This window comes from Triticum aestivum, chromosome 5B (assembly GCF_018294505.1).
Source record: "Triticum aestivum cultivar Chinese Spring chromosome 5B, IWGSC CS RefSeq v2.1, whole genome shotgun sequence".
Lineage (NCBI taxonomy): Eukaryota > Viridiplantae > Streptophyta > Magnoliopsida > Poales > Poaceae > Triticum > Triticum aestivum.
The window spans coordinates 568,763,873-568,783,272 of NC_057807.1; the positions used below are offsets into that span (position 1 = coordinate 568,763,873).

The 19,400-nt window shown below is 45.1% G+C and overlaps 2 protein-coding genes and 1 pseudogene across 2 annotated transcripts; all 3 read right to left on the bottom strand.

The window, feature by feature from the left end:
- Nucleotides 1-3,164: 3,164 nt before the first annotated feature.
- Nucleotides 3,165-5,350, bottom strand: LOC123113265 (monooxygenase 2). Its single transcript, XM_044534467.1, has 4 exons — nucleotides 4,982-5,350; nucleotides 4,820-4,885; nucleotides 4,526-4,712; nucleotides 3,165-4,418 (listed from the first exon to the last, which is right to left on the bottom strand). Exons 1-4 carry the CDS (start codon nucleotides 5,218-5,220, stop codon nucleotides 3,627-3,629), a joined length of 1,284 nt encoding a protein of 427 aa, XP_044390402.1. The 5' UTR covers nucleotides 5,221-5,350; the 3' UTR covers nucleotides 3,165-3,626.
- A 2,777-nt stretch (nucleotides 5,351-8,127) lies between these two features.
- Nucleotides 8,128-9,256, bottom strand: LOC123113266 (BTB/POZ and MATH domain-containing protein 1-like; annotated as a pseudogene).
- Nucleotides 9,257-16,547: 7,291 nt separating this feature from the next.
- On the bottom strand, nucleotides 16,548-18,007 carry LOC123113267 (BTB/POZ and MATH domain-containing protein 1). Its single transcript, XM_044534468.1, has one exon. The coding sequence runs from the start codon at nucleotides 17,895-17,897 to the stop codon at nucleotides 16,788-16,790; it is 1,110 nt and encodes a 369-aa protein (XP_044390403.1). The 5' UTR covers nucleotides 17,898-18,007; the 3' UTR covers nucleotides 16,548-16,787.
- Nucleotides 18,008-19,400: the final 1,393 nt, after the last annotated feature.

Consider the following 19,400-nt stretch of genomic DNA (forward strand, 5'->3'; position numbering starts at 1 on the left):
GCCCATGACCCCTGGGGGCATAGGTTTAGTCCGGCGTGCTGACCTCTCTATTAAGCCTAGGACAGGTTGCGGCGTATTGTTTGGCCGAGGCCGGGCATGACCCAGGAAAGTGTGTCCGGCCGGAGTTAATCGAGTGTGGTGGGTAAGTTGGTGCACCCCTGCAGGGAAGAAAACATCTATCGATAGCCTGTCCTATGGTAATGGACGCTCGGAGTTGTATCCCGATCGATACAACTAGAACTGGATACTTGTGATGAGAATTGCTGGTGATGAGAATTGAATTGTGATGATAATTGGATAGTATGGCTCTGGGATTGCTTTCTCGCAGGGAGTCGAGAAAGGATCTCTGGCCGAGGTTGATAACACTACTACTACTTTACCTTATGCTACTCTACTCCCTCCTGTTTGCTGCAAGATGGTGGTTTCCAGAAGATGCTAGTCTTCGATAGGACTAGGCCTTCTCTCTATTTTGGCATTTCTGCAGCCCAGTCCACATATACAACCTTTCTTTGATAATGTTACATATGTAGTGTAGATCCTTGCTTGCGAGTACTTTGGATGAGTACTCACGGTTGCTTTGCTACCCCTTTTCCCCCTTCTTTCTTCTTTCTGGTTGTTGCAACCAGATGGTGGAGTCTAGGAGCCAGACGCCACCTTCGACGATGACTACTACTACCACGAGGGTGCCTACTACCACATGAAGACAGCGACGACCAGGAGTAGTTAGGAGGCTCCCAGGCAGGAGGCCTTGCCTTTTCGATCGATGTTGTTTTTGTGCTAGCCTTCTTAAGGCAAACTTGTCTAACTTATGTCTGTACTCAGATATTGTTGCTTCCGCTGACTCTTGTGTTTTCGAGCTTATGTATTCGAGCCCTCGAGGCCCCTGGCTTGTAATATAAAGCTTGTATTATTTTAATTTGTGTTTAGAGTTGTGTTGTGATATCTTCCCGTGAGTCCTTGATCTTGATCGTACACACTTGCGTGTATGATTAGTGTACGATTGAATTGGGGGCGTCACATCTTGGAACAATACACATATGATTTCGAAGAACCAAAAGAACTCCCGCCTCAGCGTGCTTGTGACCATCGGATCCCAGTCATGGAAGGGGCGCAACCTATTAACTTGCAACCATATCGGCACAAACCAGAGATCAAAAATGAGATTAAGCGCCAGGTGAAGGAGCTGCTTGCGACAACATCATCCGAAAGAGCACCAATCTGTTTTCTTATCCAACTCTTCTTGCGAAAAAGAAAGATGGTACACGGCGGCTGTGTGTGGATTACCGATGTCTAAATTAATGCAATGACGATCATCAGCAAGTACCCTGTCCTGGTCATAGATGAACTGCTCGATGAATTGGTCGGAGCTTGTTGGTTCTCTAAGTTGGACCTTCACGCGGACTACCATCAAATACGGTTGGCGAAAGGAGAAGAGTACAAGACGACTTTCTCAACACATTGTAGTCACTAGGAGTACTTGGTTATGTCGTTTGGATTAGCTGCTGCTCCTCCAACTTTCATAGGTGTTGTAACCTCCACACTTCAACCAGTGCTGCGAGTCTGTGTCATCCTGTTCTTCGACGACATTCTGGTTTTCCGTAAAACCTTAGCACAACATGTGGATGACCTTCGGCAAGTGCTCCAGCTGCTTCGGAGCGACCACTGGCAAGTGAAGCAATTGAAATGTGCCCTCGGTCAACGCCAGATCACCTATCTCGGGCATGTCATTAATGAACATGGCAGCGAAGATAGCATGCTCATACTTGGATAATGTTTACAAACTCCATGGTCTGCCCAAGGCTATCATCTCCGATCGGAACCTGTTTCCACAAGCAAGTTTTAGCGCAAGTTGGTCGCCATCATCGGCTCTGAACTCAACATGAGCACACAATATCATCTGCAGCCGGACGGCTAGTCGGAACGGGTCAATCAATGCATCGAGATATACCTCAGATGTTTCATCCACGCCTGCCCAAATCACTGGAGCCAATTCCTTTCACTTGTTGAGTTCTGGTACAACTCTAGTCACCACTAGATCTGCTTTAGACATGTCTCCTTCTCATGCTCTATACGACCACAAACCCAGAAATTGGGGGAATCGAAGCGGCATCAACCTGCAAAATTGCAGCACTGAAGGACTGCTTGGAAGAGAGGAAGACAATACATCAAGTATTGAAGCAACATCTGCACCGAGCTCGTCACATCATGAAACTACGGGCAAACAAGAAATGTACTGACAAGGAATTCACTGTGGGGGATGATGTTTTCGTCAAACTGCAACCATATGTGCAATCGCTAGTGCATCGCCGAGCCAACGACCAGCTGGCCTTCAAATATGCTGGCCCTTTCAAAGTGATGTGCAAGATCAATCATGTCGCATATGAGCTGGAGCTGCCGCCAGAATCGAAGGTCCACCCGATATTCCATGTATACCAACTACGACAAGTACTCTCCCCGGGTACAGACGCCTCCGCTACTTTGCCAATACCTCGCTTTGCGGATTTGGTTCCCGTTGAGCTACTAGACAGGTGCTGGCGACAGACCCCTACCGGTCACCGCGAGCAATACTTGGTTCGCTGGTCAGACTATGATCTGTGGGACGCTACGTGGGAGGATGCTCTCGCGCTCAAGGCTCGCTACCCCTGCTGTAGCAGCTTGGGGACAAGCATGCTCTCAAGGGGAAGGGGATGTCAGTGTCTCAAGTATAACCACACCCAAGGGCGACAGGACGTCTGCCGAGGCAGCTAACCGCGACACACTGGCGACAGATCAAGGGCATGCCACCAATCAGGGCAGAGGCCGCGTCATCGACAGGCCACCTCAGATCAAACACCCGAACCGCCAGTACGTGGGTCCGGAATGGCTGAACACTACTTAAGGCAGCACGCGCAAGCAAGAGAGCATCCGGGCTTGGATCACGGCAAACAGCACGGCTGGCTACCTTTCCCTTTCTTCTTCTTTTCCAAGACAGGCTCCTATGGAGCGAGTGTATCAGGTGTGGAACTCTGTAACACTGAAACTAGAGAGAAGAATAGATCGAGATCCTAAGAGCAAGTACAATAAGGTGACATAAGCAGGCTATAAGGACTAGAATATTATATTTTTGCTTAGTTGGAGGAGAGAGAAGAGAAGCAGGCTCTTGGTTACTAGCCGGCTCTAACACGAGACCCAAGACGCTTTGTGAGGTTGTAAGTTATGCCAACTACTAATGAAGTAGTACACATATAAAACTTATTATTGTACATGCCGGCTACAAGGTTGACTATAGATAACATGTCTACTCCTTACAACCGATTGTTGGCTATATTATTAATCATGCTCTAATGCAAACAGACCACAGTAACAATAAATTCGAAGGCTGCAGTGGCTTAGCAGTAATTACTACCTCCGTCCTTGTTTATTGGTCCTCATAGTATTTTGTGCCAAACTTTGACCTTAGATTTAACTAAAAAAAATTAATGCATGTAACCAAAAATAATATCCCTCAAAACTATGTTCAAATACGAATTCAGGGATATAATTTTTGCTAACATGCATTATTATTTATTTAGTTAAATCTATGGTCAAAGTTTAGCACAAAATACTAAGGGGACCAATAAACCATGACGGAGGTAGTAAACACGATGTCACTCTGAGTGCTTCTTGCCCTTGTCCTTGGACGGCGGGGGCACCAGATCGCCGCAATCATACCACAAGGTATCGGCGAGCTTGGGGAAGATGAACCTGTAAAAGATCAAGTCACGGAACAGCTTGACAAGGTACCCCCGCAGGCCCTCCTGCGCGTTGTTGATCCCGCCATGCTGGACCCAGCCCGACAGGTAGGCTCCGGCGACCAGCCAGGCGGCCCGGCCACGGCGCTCCGACACGTAGGCCGCCACCCCCTCCGCCGGCGTGGCCGCCCGCGACAGGGCGCGCGCGAGCACCACCGCGTCCTCCAGCGCCGAGCATCCGCCCTGCGCAAGGTCCGGCGTCATGGGGTGGAACGCGTCGCCGGCCACCGTGACCGACCCGCGAGCGGCCGGGCCCGTCAAGATGCCCCAAGGCGACCGGTAGAGCAGCGGAGCCCACGAGACGCTCTTGTGGTCCGAGTGGCGCACCACGTCCAGGTACTCGGCCGGCATGTGCTTCCCCAGGTTCTCGGTGACCTCCCGCAGGATCTTGGCCGGGTCCGCGCCGGCTTCTTCCTCCGCTGCGGCGACGGTGTTGTTGACGAGGAACCAGTAGACTTCCGTGTCGCTGATGGGCACCATGCTGGCCCTGAGGCCCGCCGAGAGGAACTGCCGGAGCTCTTTCTTCATGCCGTGGCCGTCCGGGTAGACGGCGAGGCCGCGGACGGCGGACCGGCCGCATGTCACCGGCTCCGACAGGCCTAGCCACCGCGCCACCACCGAGTGCACCCCGTCGCACCCGATCACCACCTGATGGTGGATTGGACGACGTTTACAAGACAAGACGACTTAGGCTATGATCGAGTACTAGCAGATGCGCACGACTACAATTAATTAAGTGTGGCTTGGTGTATTACCTTGGCTCGGATCACTGTGCCGTCGTCTAACCGGAGAACGGAGGTCTCCGGCGAACCCTCCTCCTCGGCTGTCTCGCTGTTGATGGAGACGAGCTTGGACGAGAAGCGGATGGTGCCCGGCGGGAGCTCCTCCGCGAGCGCTTCCAGCAGCGCCTTTCGATCCGCCGGCCTCGCCTTGATTTCGCCGCTTCATTTTTGCATCGATTGGTTTAGCAGCCAAATTGATCAGATTCTCTATGTCTATGCTAGTATTAGTTCTGCTATCGACTCGATCAACAGGTGTCACCAACAGACCTGTTTTTGCGTGCAGCGAAGCGAAACACCTGAGTAGCTCCATTTTCAAGATTGGTCACCTGAAATCTGCATGTAGCAACAGAATCGATTCAAAGTAATTTTGTTTTCTCTTGTTGATATATACTGTACTAAGAACAAGGAAAGGCAAAGCTGACGACGCACGTTTCGTAGGCGTCGTAGCGGGACATGAGCTTGTGCGCGACGCCCAGCGCGCGGAGCGCGAACCAGCCGCTGGGGAAGATGGTGAGCGCGGCGCCCGTGGCGCGCAGCTCGGCGTGCCGCTCCAGGACCAGAACGCCGCCGCCCACGCCGGCCCGCCGCAGAGCCAGCGCGGTCGCCAGCCCTGCGATCCCGGCGCCGACGATGACCACCTCCGCCCCCGCCTCCACCGCCGATGACATCGCCACCTCACCCTCACTAGCCGGCTACCTCGTGTGCGTTGCTCCCTCAATTATATGCTTAGGACGGGCACCAAAGGTCACGTTAGACATCGGTAAGGTCACGTTGCCGCCCTCGTGTACGATCTGACGAATTTTTTTATTTATCGTGCCGGGTGTTCGGCGATTGAACATGAATGCTGATACTGCTCGTCGGGTCCAAAAATTAAACACGGTGGCCGATCGAGTGGGTGAGTGTCCCTGGTACAACGCAGACGCTCACGCACGGAACGTATCCTCCCATTAAATACACATAATCGGAAAATCTGAAATAAATCCAAAAAATTCAAGCGCCGATGTCAAGTCTAAAACTTGAACCCTGATGGTCCGGAAAATACCATTATCCTACTAACCATCTAACTACTGACCATATGCCATCGGCCGTGCTTCGAATTATTGTCCGTTTGTCCTTCTTGCTGTATGGGTGTGCCTATTAAACACGTAATTTTTGGCAACCACATTATGTAATCAATGGGATGCTTAACAGGTTAGTTGGTATATGCATTATGGGCATCGGAGACCTAGCTACTTTCAGAAGTTGGACCACACACGAGTTGTTTTCTTGTATCCATCATGCTTTAATTGCTTCCATAAATTTATCTTTATAGAACAGTGAAAGGAAAGATTGTTTGATGAATTATTGTGTGACATCATCTAGAGAAAAGAGTTGTAGCAATCAAAATGAAAGAAGATGGCTTGAGGTGAAACCTCTACTCTTTCAATTTGTTTGGTAGATATATCTGTTGCTTTCTTGTGGGTCCTCAATGTATTCTAGAAATAATAAGAATAACTAGGTTATGAAAGATGAAATCAAGAATTAATAGTTGGATAATTCATAACATTTGCAGCTATACTTTTTTTTTGCGGAAACCTACACAAATTATTGTTGTGTTATTTACCTGGTCTTTACAATGTGGTTTCCAAACTTACACAAATTCATGCCAGATTTTACCTTAGTTTGGATATATAGGTTCTACAAAAAGAATCATCAGCAATAATCTGTAAGAGGAAGAAACTACAATACATTCCTCGATCCTAGAATTACACATGATGGTATGAAACATTTCCTTTAATTATGTCTACTCCCTCTCTCTCAGTTTATAAGGCGTGCACATACCACTAGGTCGTCAATTTGACCAACCTAATACAAGTAATATATAAATATACCAACATAAACTTCAGATGTCCTATTTTCAAAAGATATAATTTTTGTATTATATAGTTTATATTAGGCTGATCAAATTGGCAACCTAGGTATACGTGTAGGACTTGTAAACTGAGACGGAGGGAGTATGTTATTTTCATTTCAGCCAATTCTATCATTAGCACCAACTATCCTCCTTACTGGGGTTGTGCCTCAATAGTCGTATATATTGAAGAGTGCCCTAACTCCTTTGTGCCTTACCTTTAAGATGGCAAATGTGGGTTGGGGAAACACCCAAGATAATTTTAAATAAGGGAGGTGGTCTTCACCATGATCAGTTGGTAAAATATTCGGGTGTGCTTTTACATTTATTGGAAAACATTTGTCATTTGCTCAAATTTGTATTATGACATATCTGTCTCCCTTCATGTAATGGTAGCTGTTCACTTACTACATCTTAGAATTGGTCTTAGTCTCACCACCAGAAGCGAGGTGCGCTTTGATGCCCGTTGGCTCAATGGCGTATTCATCTTTGGTATTTTCTTCACCAGCATCTGTTAGCGGATTGTGAGATCTCCTTATTTAAAGTTTAGGTATTTGGCTGGCCAGGACGGGAATTGAACTTATGAACAAGACCAAATGAGATTACGAAGTAAAAAATTATATTTTAAAGAACAATAGTTAATAACAATTGAAAATTAATAAATGGTCCATTCCTCATTTACTTTCCTTTAAGACCAACAATAGAATACACAAAGTGTATCAAATTAAAGAATATCACGGTTCACAAAGATCACCAAGCTCATCACATCGACATTTTTTCCCCTCAGAATCATGGTACTCCCATCTTTGGTTACTTGTACAATATAAACAATAAAACAAATAAATGAGAAGCAAGAGGGCACATGTTGTTAAAAAAAATCGGATGTCCCTGGTGTCTTCATCGGCATACTTTCAGCGGCAGACTTAAGAGCATTATCACGGGTAAATATTCTGATCTCAGAACAAAAGCTTGATGTGTGAAAGCATTCTATGATGCACAAAGATGCTTTATAACAAACCCAAAAAATATGATTTGATATGGATGAAAAAGAGGTATAAATTTGAACCTATTTTCCATCTGAAAGGTAATGAATTATGTCTCCTTAAGGTTATGATGGGCAAACTTAACTTCGGTCCTCTTTTATCATCCAGAGCAAGTTGCTTGAATGGTCTGTGTACTTGCAATTAACTTTGTAATAAAAAAATCTACAAAATAGCTATAGCTCTGGTCACACAAAAAATGTCTTTCCCTCAGACCTGAGGGTAAGGTTGAGCACAGTTAAGATGTGAGATTGTCTTGAGTTTACATACAAAACAAAAATGTATAGATCTGCCGTTAAGCTAAAACACCATCCCTTAGTCATGATCTTTTGTTTGGGGTGTGATTATGCATATAAAGACGATCGGATGCAGCACCAAGATGCCATGTTCCTGGCCAGCAACAAGAAGCCAAGAACCCAAGTACAGAGAGAATTGGGTACAAGACTACTCATCTTTGGGCCAGCAACAGGAACCCAAGTACAGGACTACACATAAAACTACTAATACTAGGTCTTTAGTAACTTTCTGGACGGATCATTGCAAATGACATGCATGACTGAAACTTAATCTTCATGCCCTAGATTTTCTTTTCCCGAGTGAAGTAGGAGCGACCTGGCACATGAGGAGATCCTTCATTACACCGGGGCAGTTCTTGGTTAAATACTCAAAACCTTCAGACTCCATGGCCGCTTCCAGATTCGTGGGCGAGCTGAGGAACACCAAGCATGCCGCCTTAAGCTCAGGGCAGTGGTGTTGCTCCGCCAATGCCAAGATAGTCGCCACAGAGTTTGTATCGATATGATTGCACAACTTATCTTCACAAATCAGCTTCAGCCTCTCCAAATCATACCTGTCTGCCGCAACAAGCAGATGCTGAGCCATGGCAGATTCCTCCTGTTGATCCATAGTAGGCAATGCATCCGTGTAGATGAATGCAAGCAGAGCCTTGAACACCTCTACCTCAATGTCATCTATACATATGACATTTGTGGTGGCGCTCTCCTTCATCGGCCCAAACAACTCTGCCCTGAAGACCGGAGACCGTGCCGCAAGCACCAATCGGTGGGCCGAGAATGTCTCCCCGCCGACTTGGAATTCGACATCGACGCCCTCCTTGCTCGACAAGAGATCCCCGAAGTGCCGGTGCATGTCAGACGGTGGCACCGCGACGGATGGTGTCTTCCGTGCGTGGAACTCGGACATGATAGTGACGTCCACCTTGACAGTGAAGGAATCGCTCTTGAGATGCTCTGATTTCTCCAATTCTTGCCTTTTCATGAAGTCGAACCCCCAAGATTTAAGCACAGAAAAGTCTCTGGTCTCGGTAGTAGCGGTATGGAGCGACACGGGCTTCCCATCTTGGTCGATTAAGCTGAACTTGGCATGTGCCTTCACGGCCTCGGCGACAGTGTCGTCCAAGCTGAGAAAGAGGGATATGTAATCGGTGTACTCGGACTTGTCCCCGTTGGGATAGTACTCCACATGCCATGTGCGGCCTCCCACCTGGAACGGGCAAGAGTTGATCCACTTGCCATTCGGGACCTCCTTGGTGCGCGAGTAGCCGTCGATCTTGAGCAGGTGGTAGCCGCACACGACGCCGGCGACGATGGAGGAAGCAGATCCGGAGGGGACGCCTCCGCCGGCAACACGCGAGGTGGTAGACATTGTGTACGGTGGATGCAGGTTGGGCCGGTCGCTGGTGGGGAGCAGCGGCGGTGGTTCGTGGAGGGAACAGCGGCGAGGGTTTGGGTGGTGTATCCGCGGAGCCGGGAAAAAAGCAAGGTCTGCTAGGGTGAAGTTCGCGAGAGCTACGTCTCGCTTTATACAGCGCGGCGGCTATTGAGCCGGCCCAATAGTGTAGCTGATCGCGAGTTTTTTTTTCTTGTACTCTTGTCTTCCTTTTCTCTTTGAAAATCATCTAAATCTATTATCAAAGTTCAGTGGAAATACAAAGCATCTCAAATATAATAAAAATTACATTGAGATTCTAAGACCCCGAAACAATCACTACTACCGTCAGAATGAGCCGCCGACGCGCAGAAGTCGCCGCTCCCCTACCAGAGCTGGCTTGTCCTTGTGATAACAACAGGGAAGTCTTCGTGCATGTGCCCCTAAGGGCCAACGTCCTGGAGCCGCAGTCATCACCGTTGAACCCTTGTATAGACCTGAAGCACCTGACATCAAATCTTGTCACAAGACGAGAAACCCTAACCTCACCGTCTCAAAGAGACGACAGGAATCTACGCCGGAGCTCCATCGACTATATCCAGACGGACGAACTCGAGGAGGATCAAAGCCTGGAAAGACAAACTCAGAGAAGTAGCAGTGCCATCCGCCCGAGCACAACACCTGCAAGGACTAGAAAACCCTAACCTAAACTACTAACCAGAGTGTAGACACCAGATGCCTGAGCGGTAGGCGGAGGGGACGCGAGTTCACGGCCTCACCGGCGAAGTTTTTCTTGTCTTTTTTTTCAGAATTTTTTGTACTCTTGTTTGTCAGTTTTTCTGCTATAGTATCGGTTTTCCTCATGTTTAATTTGGTATTACTTTTTCTTTTCTTTTTTTTTAGTTTTTCTTTCTTTATTTCTTCGGTTCACACTCACTTTCTTTCATTTTTTTATTTTTTAACATATATCTAAGTTTTTAATACACATTATACATTTTGCGTATACATCATGAATATTTGTATATACTTTTAAGATTTTAAGAATATATAATTTATATTTTTAAATATATGTTTTGACGTCTACTTACATATTGTACATTTTTCGCATACATCTAAGACTTTTTTATCTATATTTAACATTTTCAAATACATGATTAATATTTATTTTTAATATATACTTTAATACACGTTGAAACACATTTTTGAATGATACAAAACATTATTTTTAAACTACGTGAACATTTTTATACATTGAATAAACATTTTGTTAATGTGACAAACTTTTTGTATGAAACTCGTGAACATTTTTCTAAGTGTAATGCATTTTTTGAATGGTATGAAATATTTTTTAGTTACATGAATATTTATTTTAAATTATTTAACATTTTATTAAATATAATGTACATATTTTTAATGCATGATTATGTTTCAGGGTCATATTCATTTTCTGAATGGTATAAATATTTTTAAAAGTTGAGCAAACATTTTTTACACTGCATTTACATTTTTTAAATATGCGATGAACACTTATAAAAACGAACTATTTTTTGATACGAGGTGACAGGGCCTGCTCTGAGGGGGCCAGGATGGGGCCCCAAGATCCAGGGTCCCGTCCCGGTGTGACGTACGCGTATATAGGTAAGAAGAAGTTATAGTTTCCCCCCTCAACTCCATACTAATGGATACATAACCCACTGAACTCAAATACCATATAATTTACCTCCTCAAATTGTCAAAACCGGATAAATCAAGCCCCCTTGTGGTTTTGGGTCACATTGAAAACCGGTTTTGAGCGATGACCAGAGTCAACACAACTAAGTCAGAGGATTTAACAAAAAAATGTCGAGCGGCGGCCGTGGCAAATCGCCGAGCAAGGTGCCGACGGCGACCGGAGCTGGAAGAGTACTTGCGGTTGTGGACGAGACTGGCGAATTTTGGGTTGATAGAGGGTGTGGAGGGACAAGGTTTAGTGGTCCTGGGAAGCTAATGGCATGTACTCAGCGAGATCGGCATACGCGGCCAAATTTATGGGCCGGCGACTATCCTCGACAACGTCGTTTACTTGGAAGCCGAGGGCTCCATTGAGATGTCGTTTCTTCTCCTGGCTTGCCCTTAGAAATCGTTGTTGGACCTCGGACCGGCTGGCACGTAGAGGGCTACCACACCAGGACACTTGCCCTTTCTGCAACCAACACGACGAGACCATGCAACACTTACTCATCGAATGCGTCTTCGCAAGGCAGGTATGGCATTGGTGCACCACGTTGGCTGGAAGCACATAATACCTCCCCCAGCCATGTGAGACTTTGGGCGGTTGGTGCAAGAGACAAGAGCAGAGCATGGAGCACCGGAAGTCCACACGGGCATTGTGCTTATGGCAATGTGGATGTTGTGGAAGCATAGGAATAATATTGTGTTCGAGGGCGCCACACCATCTCTGTCAGGTGTGCTGCAAAAGCTACAAGCGAAGGGAGCTATCTGGGCAAAGGCAGGGCTGCTTAATGGTGAGGTCCTAGGACAGGAGCCAGCTAGGGTGGAGCGGCTAGGGCATGAGTAGTTAGCCTCAAGAGAGTAGTCGGTAGGTCGGATAAAATCCGCATGTAAATAAATAGCAAGTTGTATTGGTGGGTTGGGACTCACCACTCCCTCTTCTTCTTTAATGAATGATACGCATACTCGTGCGTATTCGAGAAAGAGGTGCCGGCGGCGACTGTGAGAGGACAGCGTCACTGAAGAAAGCCTCGAGAAGGCTTGTGCTGGTGGCGACGTGCCTCGGGGGTCAAGGAGGCTAGAAGAGGCGTCGGGCTTTCGCCGGAGGTGGAGATCGAGCGATGGCGGCGGCCGGCAGAGAAGACAAAGACCATGCCGTTGATTTGTGGCGGCTAGGCGCGATTCCTTCTAGAGGGGCGATGAGAGCGACGAGGCGGTTCTACGGGACATGTCAGCTGGGCTCGGGTTGGTCTCTTGCCACGAGGACAACAAACGGTGATGTCGGCGACCTTCTCTGCAACACCAACGACAATGCGCGCGCGCGCACGAGAGAGAGAGAGAGAGAGAGAGAGAGAGTGAGAGTGAGGAACGAAGGAGAGACCTGCGAGAAGGAGTGGATAGTGCATCGTCAGACAAGGCTGCTGGCGCAAGGAATAAGGCTGAGGCGGTCCAGGCTGACAGCAATGTCCAACACGACGGACGGTGGCGATTCCTTCCGGCCAGAATGCTTGTACGCGCACGTACACAGGAGCTAGCGGAAGGACCTGATCGATTTTCATTGCAAATTTGCTCGTGCACCTAGCAAACGGAGTCGGCTAGATACACACACAACTACATAGGCGTCGGGTAGATCGATCGTTCCGGCAAGAACGAACCAGCTGCAACACCCGCACGACACGACTGGGCACGAAGCCGTGCTCCTCGCCGAAGCCGTTGTGGCCGCGCTTGACACTGTCACGCGTCTCGTCCAATTCGCTGACGGTCGCGCCGCTCCCGTGGCGCCATGCTCTCCCTCCGTGGCGGAGCGCTCGAAGCTATGGTGCCGCTTGGCAAAAAAAGAAAAAAAAGAAAAAAAAAAGAATCATTAGGTTTATCTGTGTTGACTGTGGTCAGCACTCAAAACCGGCTTCAATGTGACCCAAAACCACTATGGGGCTTCATTTATCCAGTTTTGACAATTCGATGGGGTAAATTTTATGGTATTTGAGTTCAGTGGGTTATGTATCCATTAGTGTGGATTTGAGGGGGAAAACTATAGTTTCTTCTATAGGTAAAGTAGCCCATAGGCCCCAGAGCAGCACGGTGCCCAGACTCAATCTGCGATGAAGAAAAAGTTCAAAACAAATACTAGAAAAGTTTTAAAAATCCATTTTTTACGTGGTAGATAATTTAGTACATGAGGTGCGCTTCAAATTTTAAATTATTTGGACACCTAAATAGCTCATGTACGTGTCAGGACAAAGGGATGCTCTCTGCTGATAGTTTTCTTCGCATTGCTGATCGGGTTCCAATATTAAGTGTTCTTCTTTTCTAGATAGATGGATGAACCGTTCGGCGTTTGCCTTGTTAGACGACTCATATACGTGCCAGAAAAAGGATAAAACCATCTTCGATAAGGAAATACGTGCTATATGTTGCCTTGCTTGTAGCCAAGATAAGTTAACTAATAATATTTTCGCATTTTTTTTACTTGAAATAAGTGCGCTTTATTAGCATGTGTTCGGGTGAAAACTACGACTTCAGTGTGGATGTCTGAACTGAAAAAACATTATCAACCATGCAACAACCAACAAGTAAAGGAGGCAACCATCACGTGTTCCTTTTGAACTTCTATTTTTTTTCTCTGTTTATTGTTCCTTTTCGTCATCCTTAATTCCATACTAATGAATTTGGTACAGGAGATGAATCATCTGAAAGTTGTTGCTCTAACTCAAAAATTTCACTTGAGAGAAAAGAGGATTGCAGTTATTCCAGACCCTTGTTTCTTTTTGATGCGTCAACGGCGGGCTTACGCCTGCCTGAACCTTTATTGCCAACCGCCAGGGTGTTACAGATCTCAGGGAGAACAAAGAGTACATGGGGTTTAGAGGAGGGGAAAAGGGGAAAAACAAAATTACATGTAACGGAAGGCTATATTCTCCCGGCAAGGTGGAACAACATGGAGCCCCGGTCCTGGAGCCTAATTTGTTTGTGAATATTATTACAGTGGTGGGACCAGAGTTTAAGATCATCCGCAGCGGAGCTTGCAACATCATGAAGCCCAAGTTATATGCTCCGAAAAACCTTGGCGTTCCGTCTTTTTCAGATATTCCAGAGAACGGACAGCAGAACTGTTGATCTTGTTCTATTGTGCCATTCACCCTCCCATGCTTGAAGCAGCCCCTGCGGTGCATCTGAACAGAGGCTGTCCAGCTCCACCGAAAGTGGAGCCAGGTGCTGACATCCGAATAGGAGATGGTCGATGGATTCGCAGTGGTCGCAGAAGGGGCACACGGCAGAAGTGGCAATGCCCCATCTAAAACGTCGTTCATTCGTGAAGAGGCGGTCCTTGCGGGCAAGCCAGAGGAAGATTCGGCATTTATTTGGGGCGTAGTTTCGCCAGATGGCCGGGGCGAGCGTGTCTGTAGGCTTCTCCTCCAAACCGCATGGTATGCTAGCTTAGTGGTGAAAGGTTTCCCAACATCCGTTGTAGTTCTCCTGTCAGCTACCTGCATATTCAAGTTCACCGTGGCCAAGCCGAGCATAAGCAACAATCAAGATGAAAACCAAGGCACAATAGCCCTCATATAAGAACCGAACACAAGTTACACATAAGTGAGATACTGGTAATGCTAATTCATAATCAGCCTCTACTATATCAGGCATGTTCTTGAGAAATGCTGTCATTTACCCATGTTAACATGAACAATTTGACCCTTTTTTCTTTTGGAACTACTATTGTTTAACTTCATGGTAGTGAAATTGAGAGCTGTTCGGGGTCCTTGATTCAGGGGGAAAACCTTCAAACACAAGATATATAGAAAAAAAAACAGCTTCGGGTTACAAAATCTGTCCCCCAAAAAGGGTTCATAGCCTTGTATGGAAGTAGTTCAGGCCAAACCTCACAACCTTCACCAGATAACTATACCTCAGCGGCCACTATTATATCAGGCTAACTGTAGCCATAAAAAACATACGAGCGCGTTTTTTATGGGCAAAGTCCCTCGTATTTATTGTATAGACAAGTTTCCCTCAAAAAAGAAAATTTATTGTATACAAGTTCCCTTTGCGTTCTCGTTCACAAAATACATCGATCTGCTAAATTTTCCACTTAAAACTGTCATCCTCTTATGTACACCGAAATGGATAATATTCGACAATGCTCTTTCACATTTTCTTCGCTTTACTGATTTGGTTTTCTCTTTTGAAAGAAAAATAAGGCTCGCTTTTTTACAGAGATGATTTGGTTCCACTTTATTAGGAACTTCCTTCTCTTCTTTTTCCTTTTCTTTTTCTTATTCTCCAGAATGCGCCTCAGAGCCCAAACCTTGAAATATCAAGCCAGGGAATTAAATAGAGCCGATGCCTTTGTTAACAATTCGATTTACAAATCAAAATGGAACATATCTTACCTGTCTCTTCAAGATAATGATTATCTAGGATTTTCTTTTAGTTTTTTTATATATGGCTCACGCGCCCACCTCCTCCCCACCCGACGAACATCAACTAGAAAATGGATAGGAATCTCCTTTCTTGAATTTTCTTCTTCAGCGGATGTAGCGGTAAAAGAGTCTATTCTTTCCGCGGAGCACTGTGCCATGACTGGTAGATAACCGGAAATTCCACCTCAACAGAGCTAACCAACAGATGAAAACGCAAGTACGAAGCTCCCACATCCCTCTCCTTTGTCCCTCTCCTGCAAGATCATGTGCCTGACCCCCCCCCCCCCCCCCCCCCCCCCCCCCCCCCATCTTCTTCTCCATGAAAAGAAGATAGGGGAACCAATCACGATAATTCAAAATTACCAATCACTATATAATGCATGTTATGTAAAGTGCTGCAATTTACCATTTAAAGACGTATTTATGGTTGTCGTTCCAAGTGTAAGGTATGTTCATACCAAAGATTCCAGCGACCAATGAGTAAGGTGACAAGCAGGCAGTCCCAGTCCAATAACTAAGAATAGCTCCAGAAGCAGGAGGCAAAGGCAATTAAGTTTGGAACCAATCGATATCTAAACTACAATGTGAATTGACCACTGGTAACTAGGAACTAATATTACGCGCTCATCTAAATCAGACAAGTTGTGGAAATCTTTACTCGACATGGGGTGCGCATTAAGCATGTATTTATTACAATCAAAATGTTATCTACAATGAACCTGCGCAGGTACTGTCATTGGCATGAAAATAGCTGAACCTTTCTACTTTTAGAACTTCTGTTGTTTATAAATTGATTGAAACCAGGAGCTATTTGATCCTTAATTCAAGAAGGAATGACTTGAGATATAGGATAGAACTACTGTTGTATTGGGGGCTATTTCACAGAAGACAGCTGCTCGTTGCAAATTTGCAACAATGAAAAAATGAGATCATAACGTTGTACGAAAATACCTGAGGCCAAACTCCACAACCTTTATAATATCACTAACTTAGCAGCCACTACTATGTCAGAGGTCATCACCGCAAACTGCAGCCATAATTTTTTAGTTAAACCCGCCAAGGCCAATGTTTTTTCATTGAATCCCAACCTAGCATTTCAACATGTCATGATCTATCTGAACCTGCTAAGTAAAGAGTGCCCTGTGCAGAACAGGGGTGTATGAACTGAGGAAGCAGTGCAAAGCTCGCATCGACTGTTACAGAGCAATCAGAAAGACACTGGGCAAAATGTAAAGAGGAATTAGCTGAAAGGCTTACAAGTTCTGAACTGATGGATCACTAATTAGCACACATGGTTCTTGCTTTGCACATAGCTTGTCAAACCATTAATAGTTCTCCACAAAGGATATGACGACCAAACAAAAAAGGACGAACGCACATCAAATCCTTGTGAGAACAAGACTACAAATAGAACTACTAATACTGGATAGCATGCAGACCTGCAGAGTCCATAGTTACTTTCTGGACTGATGATTGCCAATGGCATCATGATTGAAACCTCATGTTCATGCCTTTGATTTTCTTTTCCCAAGTAAACTAGGAACAACCTGGGACACGAGGATATCCTTCATAACACCGGGACAGTTCTTGGTTAAAAACTCAAAACCTTCAGACTTCATGGCTGCATCCAGATTCGTCGGTGAGCTGAGGAACACCAAGCATGCTGCTTTAAGCTCATGGCAGTGGTGCTGCTCCGCCAATGCCAAGATGGTCGCCACGGAGCTCGTATCGACTTGCTTGCACAACTTATCTGCACAAATCAGCTTCAGCCTCTCCAAATCATACCTATCTGCTGCAACAAGCAAATGCTGAGCCATTGCAGATTCTTCTTGTTCTTGTTGCTTCATATCAGGCAAGGTATCAGTGTACATGAATGTAAGCAGAGCATTAAACACTTGTGCCTCCATGTCATCTATGCATATGGCCTCGTTGGTGGTTGCCTCCTTCATCGTGCCAAAGAATTCTGCTCTGAAGACCGAAGACCGCGCCGCAAGCACGGACCGGTGAGCAGAGAATGCCTCCCCGCCGACTCGGAATTCAACATCAACGCCCGCCTTGCTCAACAGGAGATCCCCGAAGTGACGGTGCATGTCAGAGGATGGCACCAGGATGGATGGTGTCTCCTGCGCGTGGAACTCGCTCATGATAGTGACATCGATCTTTACAGCGAAAGAATCGTGCTTGAGATGCTCTGATTTCTCCAAATCCTCCGTTTTCATAAACTTGGAGAATCCCCAACTTTTAAACACGGAAAAATCTTTTGTCGAGGTAGTCAATGTATGCAGCGGCACCGGCTTCCCATTTTGGTCGATTAAGCTGAACTTAACTCGTGCCTTCACGGTCTCGCCCTTGGCGAGGGTATCATCGAGAGTGAGATAGAGGGATATGGAATCGACGTACTCAGATGTGTCCCCGTTGGGATAGTAACGAACATGCCATGTGCGGCCTCCCACCCGGAACGGGCAAGAGTCGATCCACTTGCCATTGGGGACCTCCTTGGTGCGCGAGTAGCCGTCGATCTTGAGCAAGTGGTAGCCGCACACGGCGCCGGCGACGATGGAGGAAGCGGATCCGGATGGGACGCCGTCGAAGGAAACACTGGAGGAGGTAGACATTGTGTACGGTGGATGCAGGTTGGGCGGGGAGCGCCGGCGGCGAGGGTTTGGGTGGTGGCTCGGGGAGGGGAGGGGACGGCGGCGAGGGTTTGGGGAAGCAAGGGTCCCAGGAATCGTCTAGACCGCGGCGGCTATTCAGCCGGCCCGATACTATAGTTGATCGTGAGTTTTTTTCCTCAGGTTTTCTTGGATTTTTCTATGGTTATCTTTGGTTTTCCTTTTCTTTTTTGTGAGTTTTTCTTTCTTGCTTGCTTCGGTTTAATTTTCAATGGGTTTTTTCTCTTTTTCTTTGTTTATCATATATCTATTTTTTTTCATACATGTTGTATATTTTGCGTACACATTAGGAATATTTTTATATACTTTTACCATTTTTAATATAAAATTATTATTCTTTTAAATATATGTTTTGATGTCTAATTTTCTTCACACATACTGTACATTTTTCGCATACATCTAAGATATTTTATTATATACGGCTAACATTTTTAAGTACATGATTAACAATTTTCTAAATACTTTATTTCAATATATATTTTAATACATATTGAAACATATTCTTTTATGACAAAATCATTATTTTTGAACCATGTGAAAATTTATATATTGGATAATTTTTTTTAATCTGTAAATTTTTTGTTTGAAACTTGTTAGCATTTTATTGAAATATAATACATTATTGTGAATGGAACGCAACATTTTTTAAATTACACACAAATATATATATATATATATATATATATATGACAAATGTTTTCTACAAGCAGTGGTAGTTATCACCACTTACGTTTTGTATATTGTATGTAATATCTATCGAAACCGAGAGTATGTACCTGTAGTATGTAGTATATAAAAATGATTAGGTAGTATATATACAAATTTTAAGTAGTATGTACTATTTTTTGAGTATGCTTTTTTTACGTACAAATATATACGTATTTCACAAATATAACAAAAACTATGGGCTCATATGCAATTTTTTCAGATATAGTATATGAACATATTTAAAATAATAAAATAGTATATATAGTATCACATGATAGTATATGTGGGGTAACTACCACCGGGTGGTAGGATGGATTTTTCCTATATAGACACACACACACATTGTATGGATATATATATATATATATATATATATATATATATATATATATATATATATATATATATATATATATATGTGTGTGTGTGTGTGTGTGTGTGTGTGTGTGTGTGTGTGTGTGTGTGTGTGTGTGTGTGTGTGTGTGTGTATAGACACACACATTGGTAATGCGTACATATTCATTTTTCTGAATGGTAGAAATATTTTTTAAAAGTTGAGCGAAAAAATTTTACACTGCATTTGCATTTTTTTAAATAAGCGATGTATACTTTTTAGAATGTACTATATGTATTTAGTATTGTTTTCTGTGTGGGAAAGTGTAATGATTAAGCAGAACATTTGGTTTGCTTCATATCGGGCAAGGTATCGGTGATGTCAACATGATGAGGCCATGTGGT

What these genes read in the sequence shown, in the direction of transcription:
- LOC123113265 (XM_044534467.1), bottom strand. Translation starts at nt 5,220, where the DNA reads ATGTCATCGGCGGTGGAGGCGGGGGCGGAGGTGGTCATCGTCGGCGCC. An exon ending in CGCTACGACGCCTACGAAAC is followed by an intron (nt 4,886 to 4,981) that starts GTGCGTCGTCAG and finishes TGCTACATGCAG; the next exon opens with ATTTCAGGTGACCAATCTTG. An exon ending in GCACAGTGATCCGAGCCAAG is followed by an intron (nt 4,419 to 4,525) that starts GTAATACACCAA and finishes ATCCACCATCAG; the next exon opens with GTGGTGATCGGGTGCGACGG.
- LOC123113267 (XM_044534468.1), bottom strand. Translation starts at nt 17,897, where the DNA reads ATGTCTACCTCCTCCAGTGTTTCCTTCGACGGCGTCCCATCCGGATCC.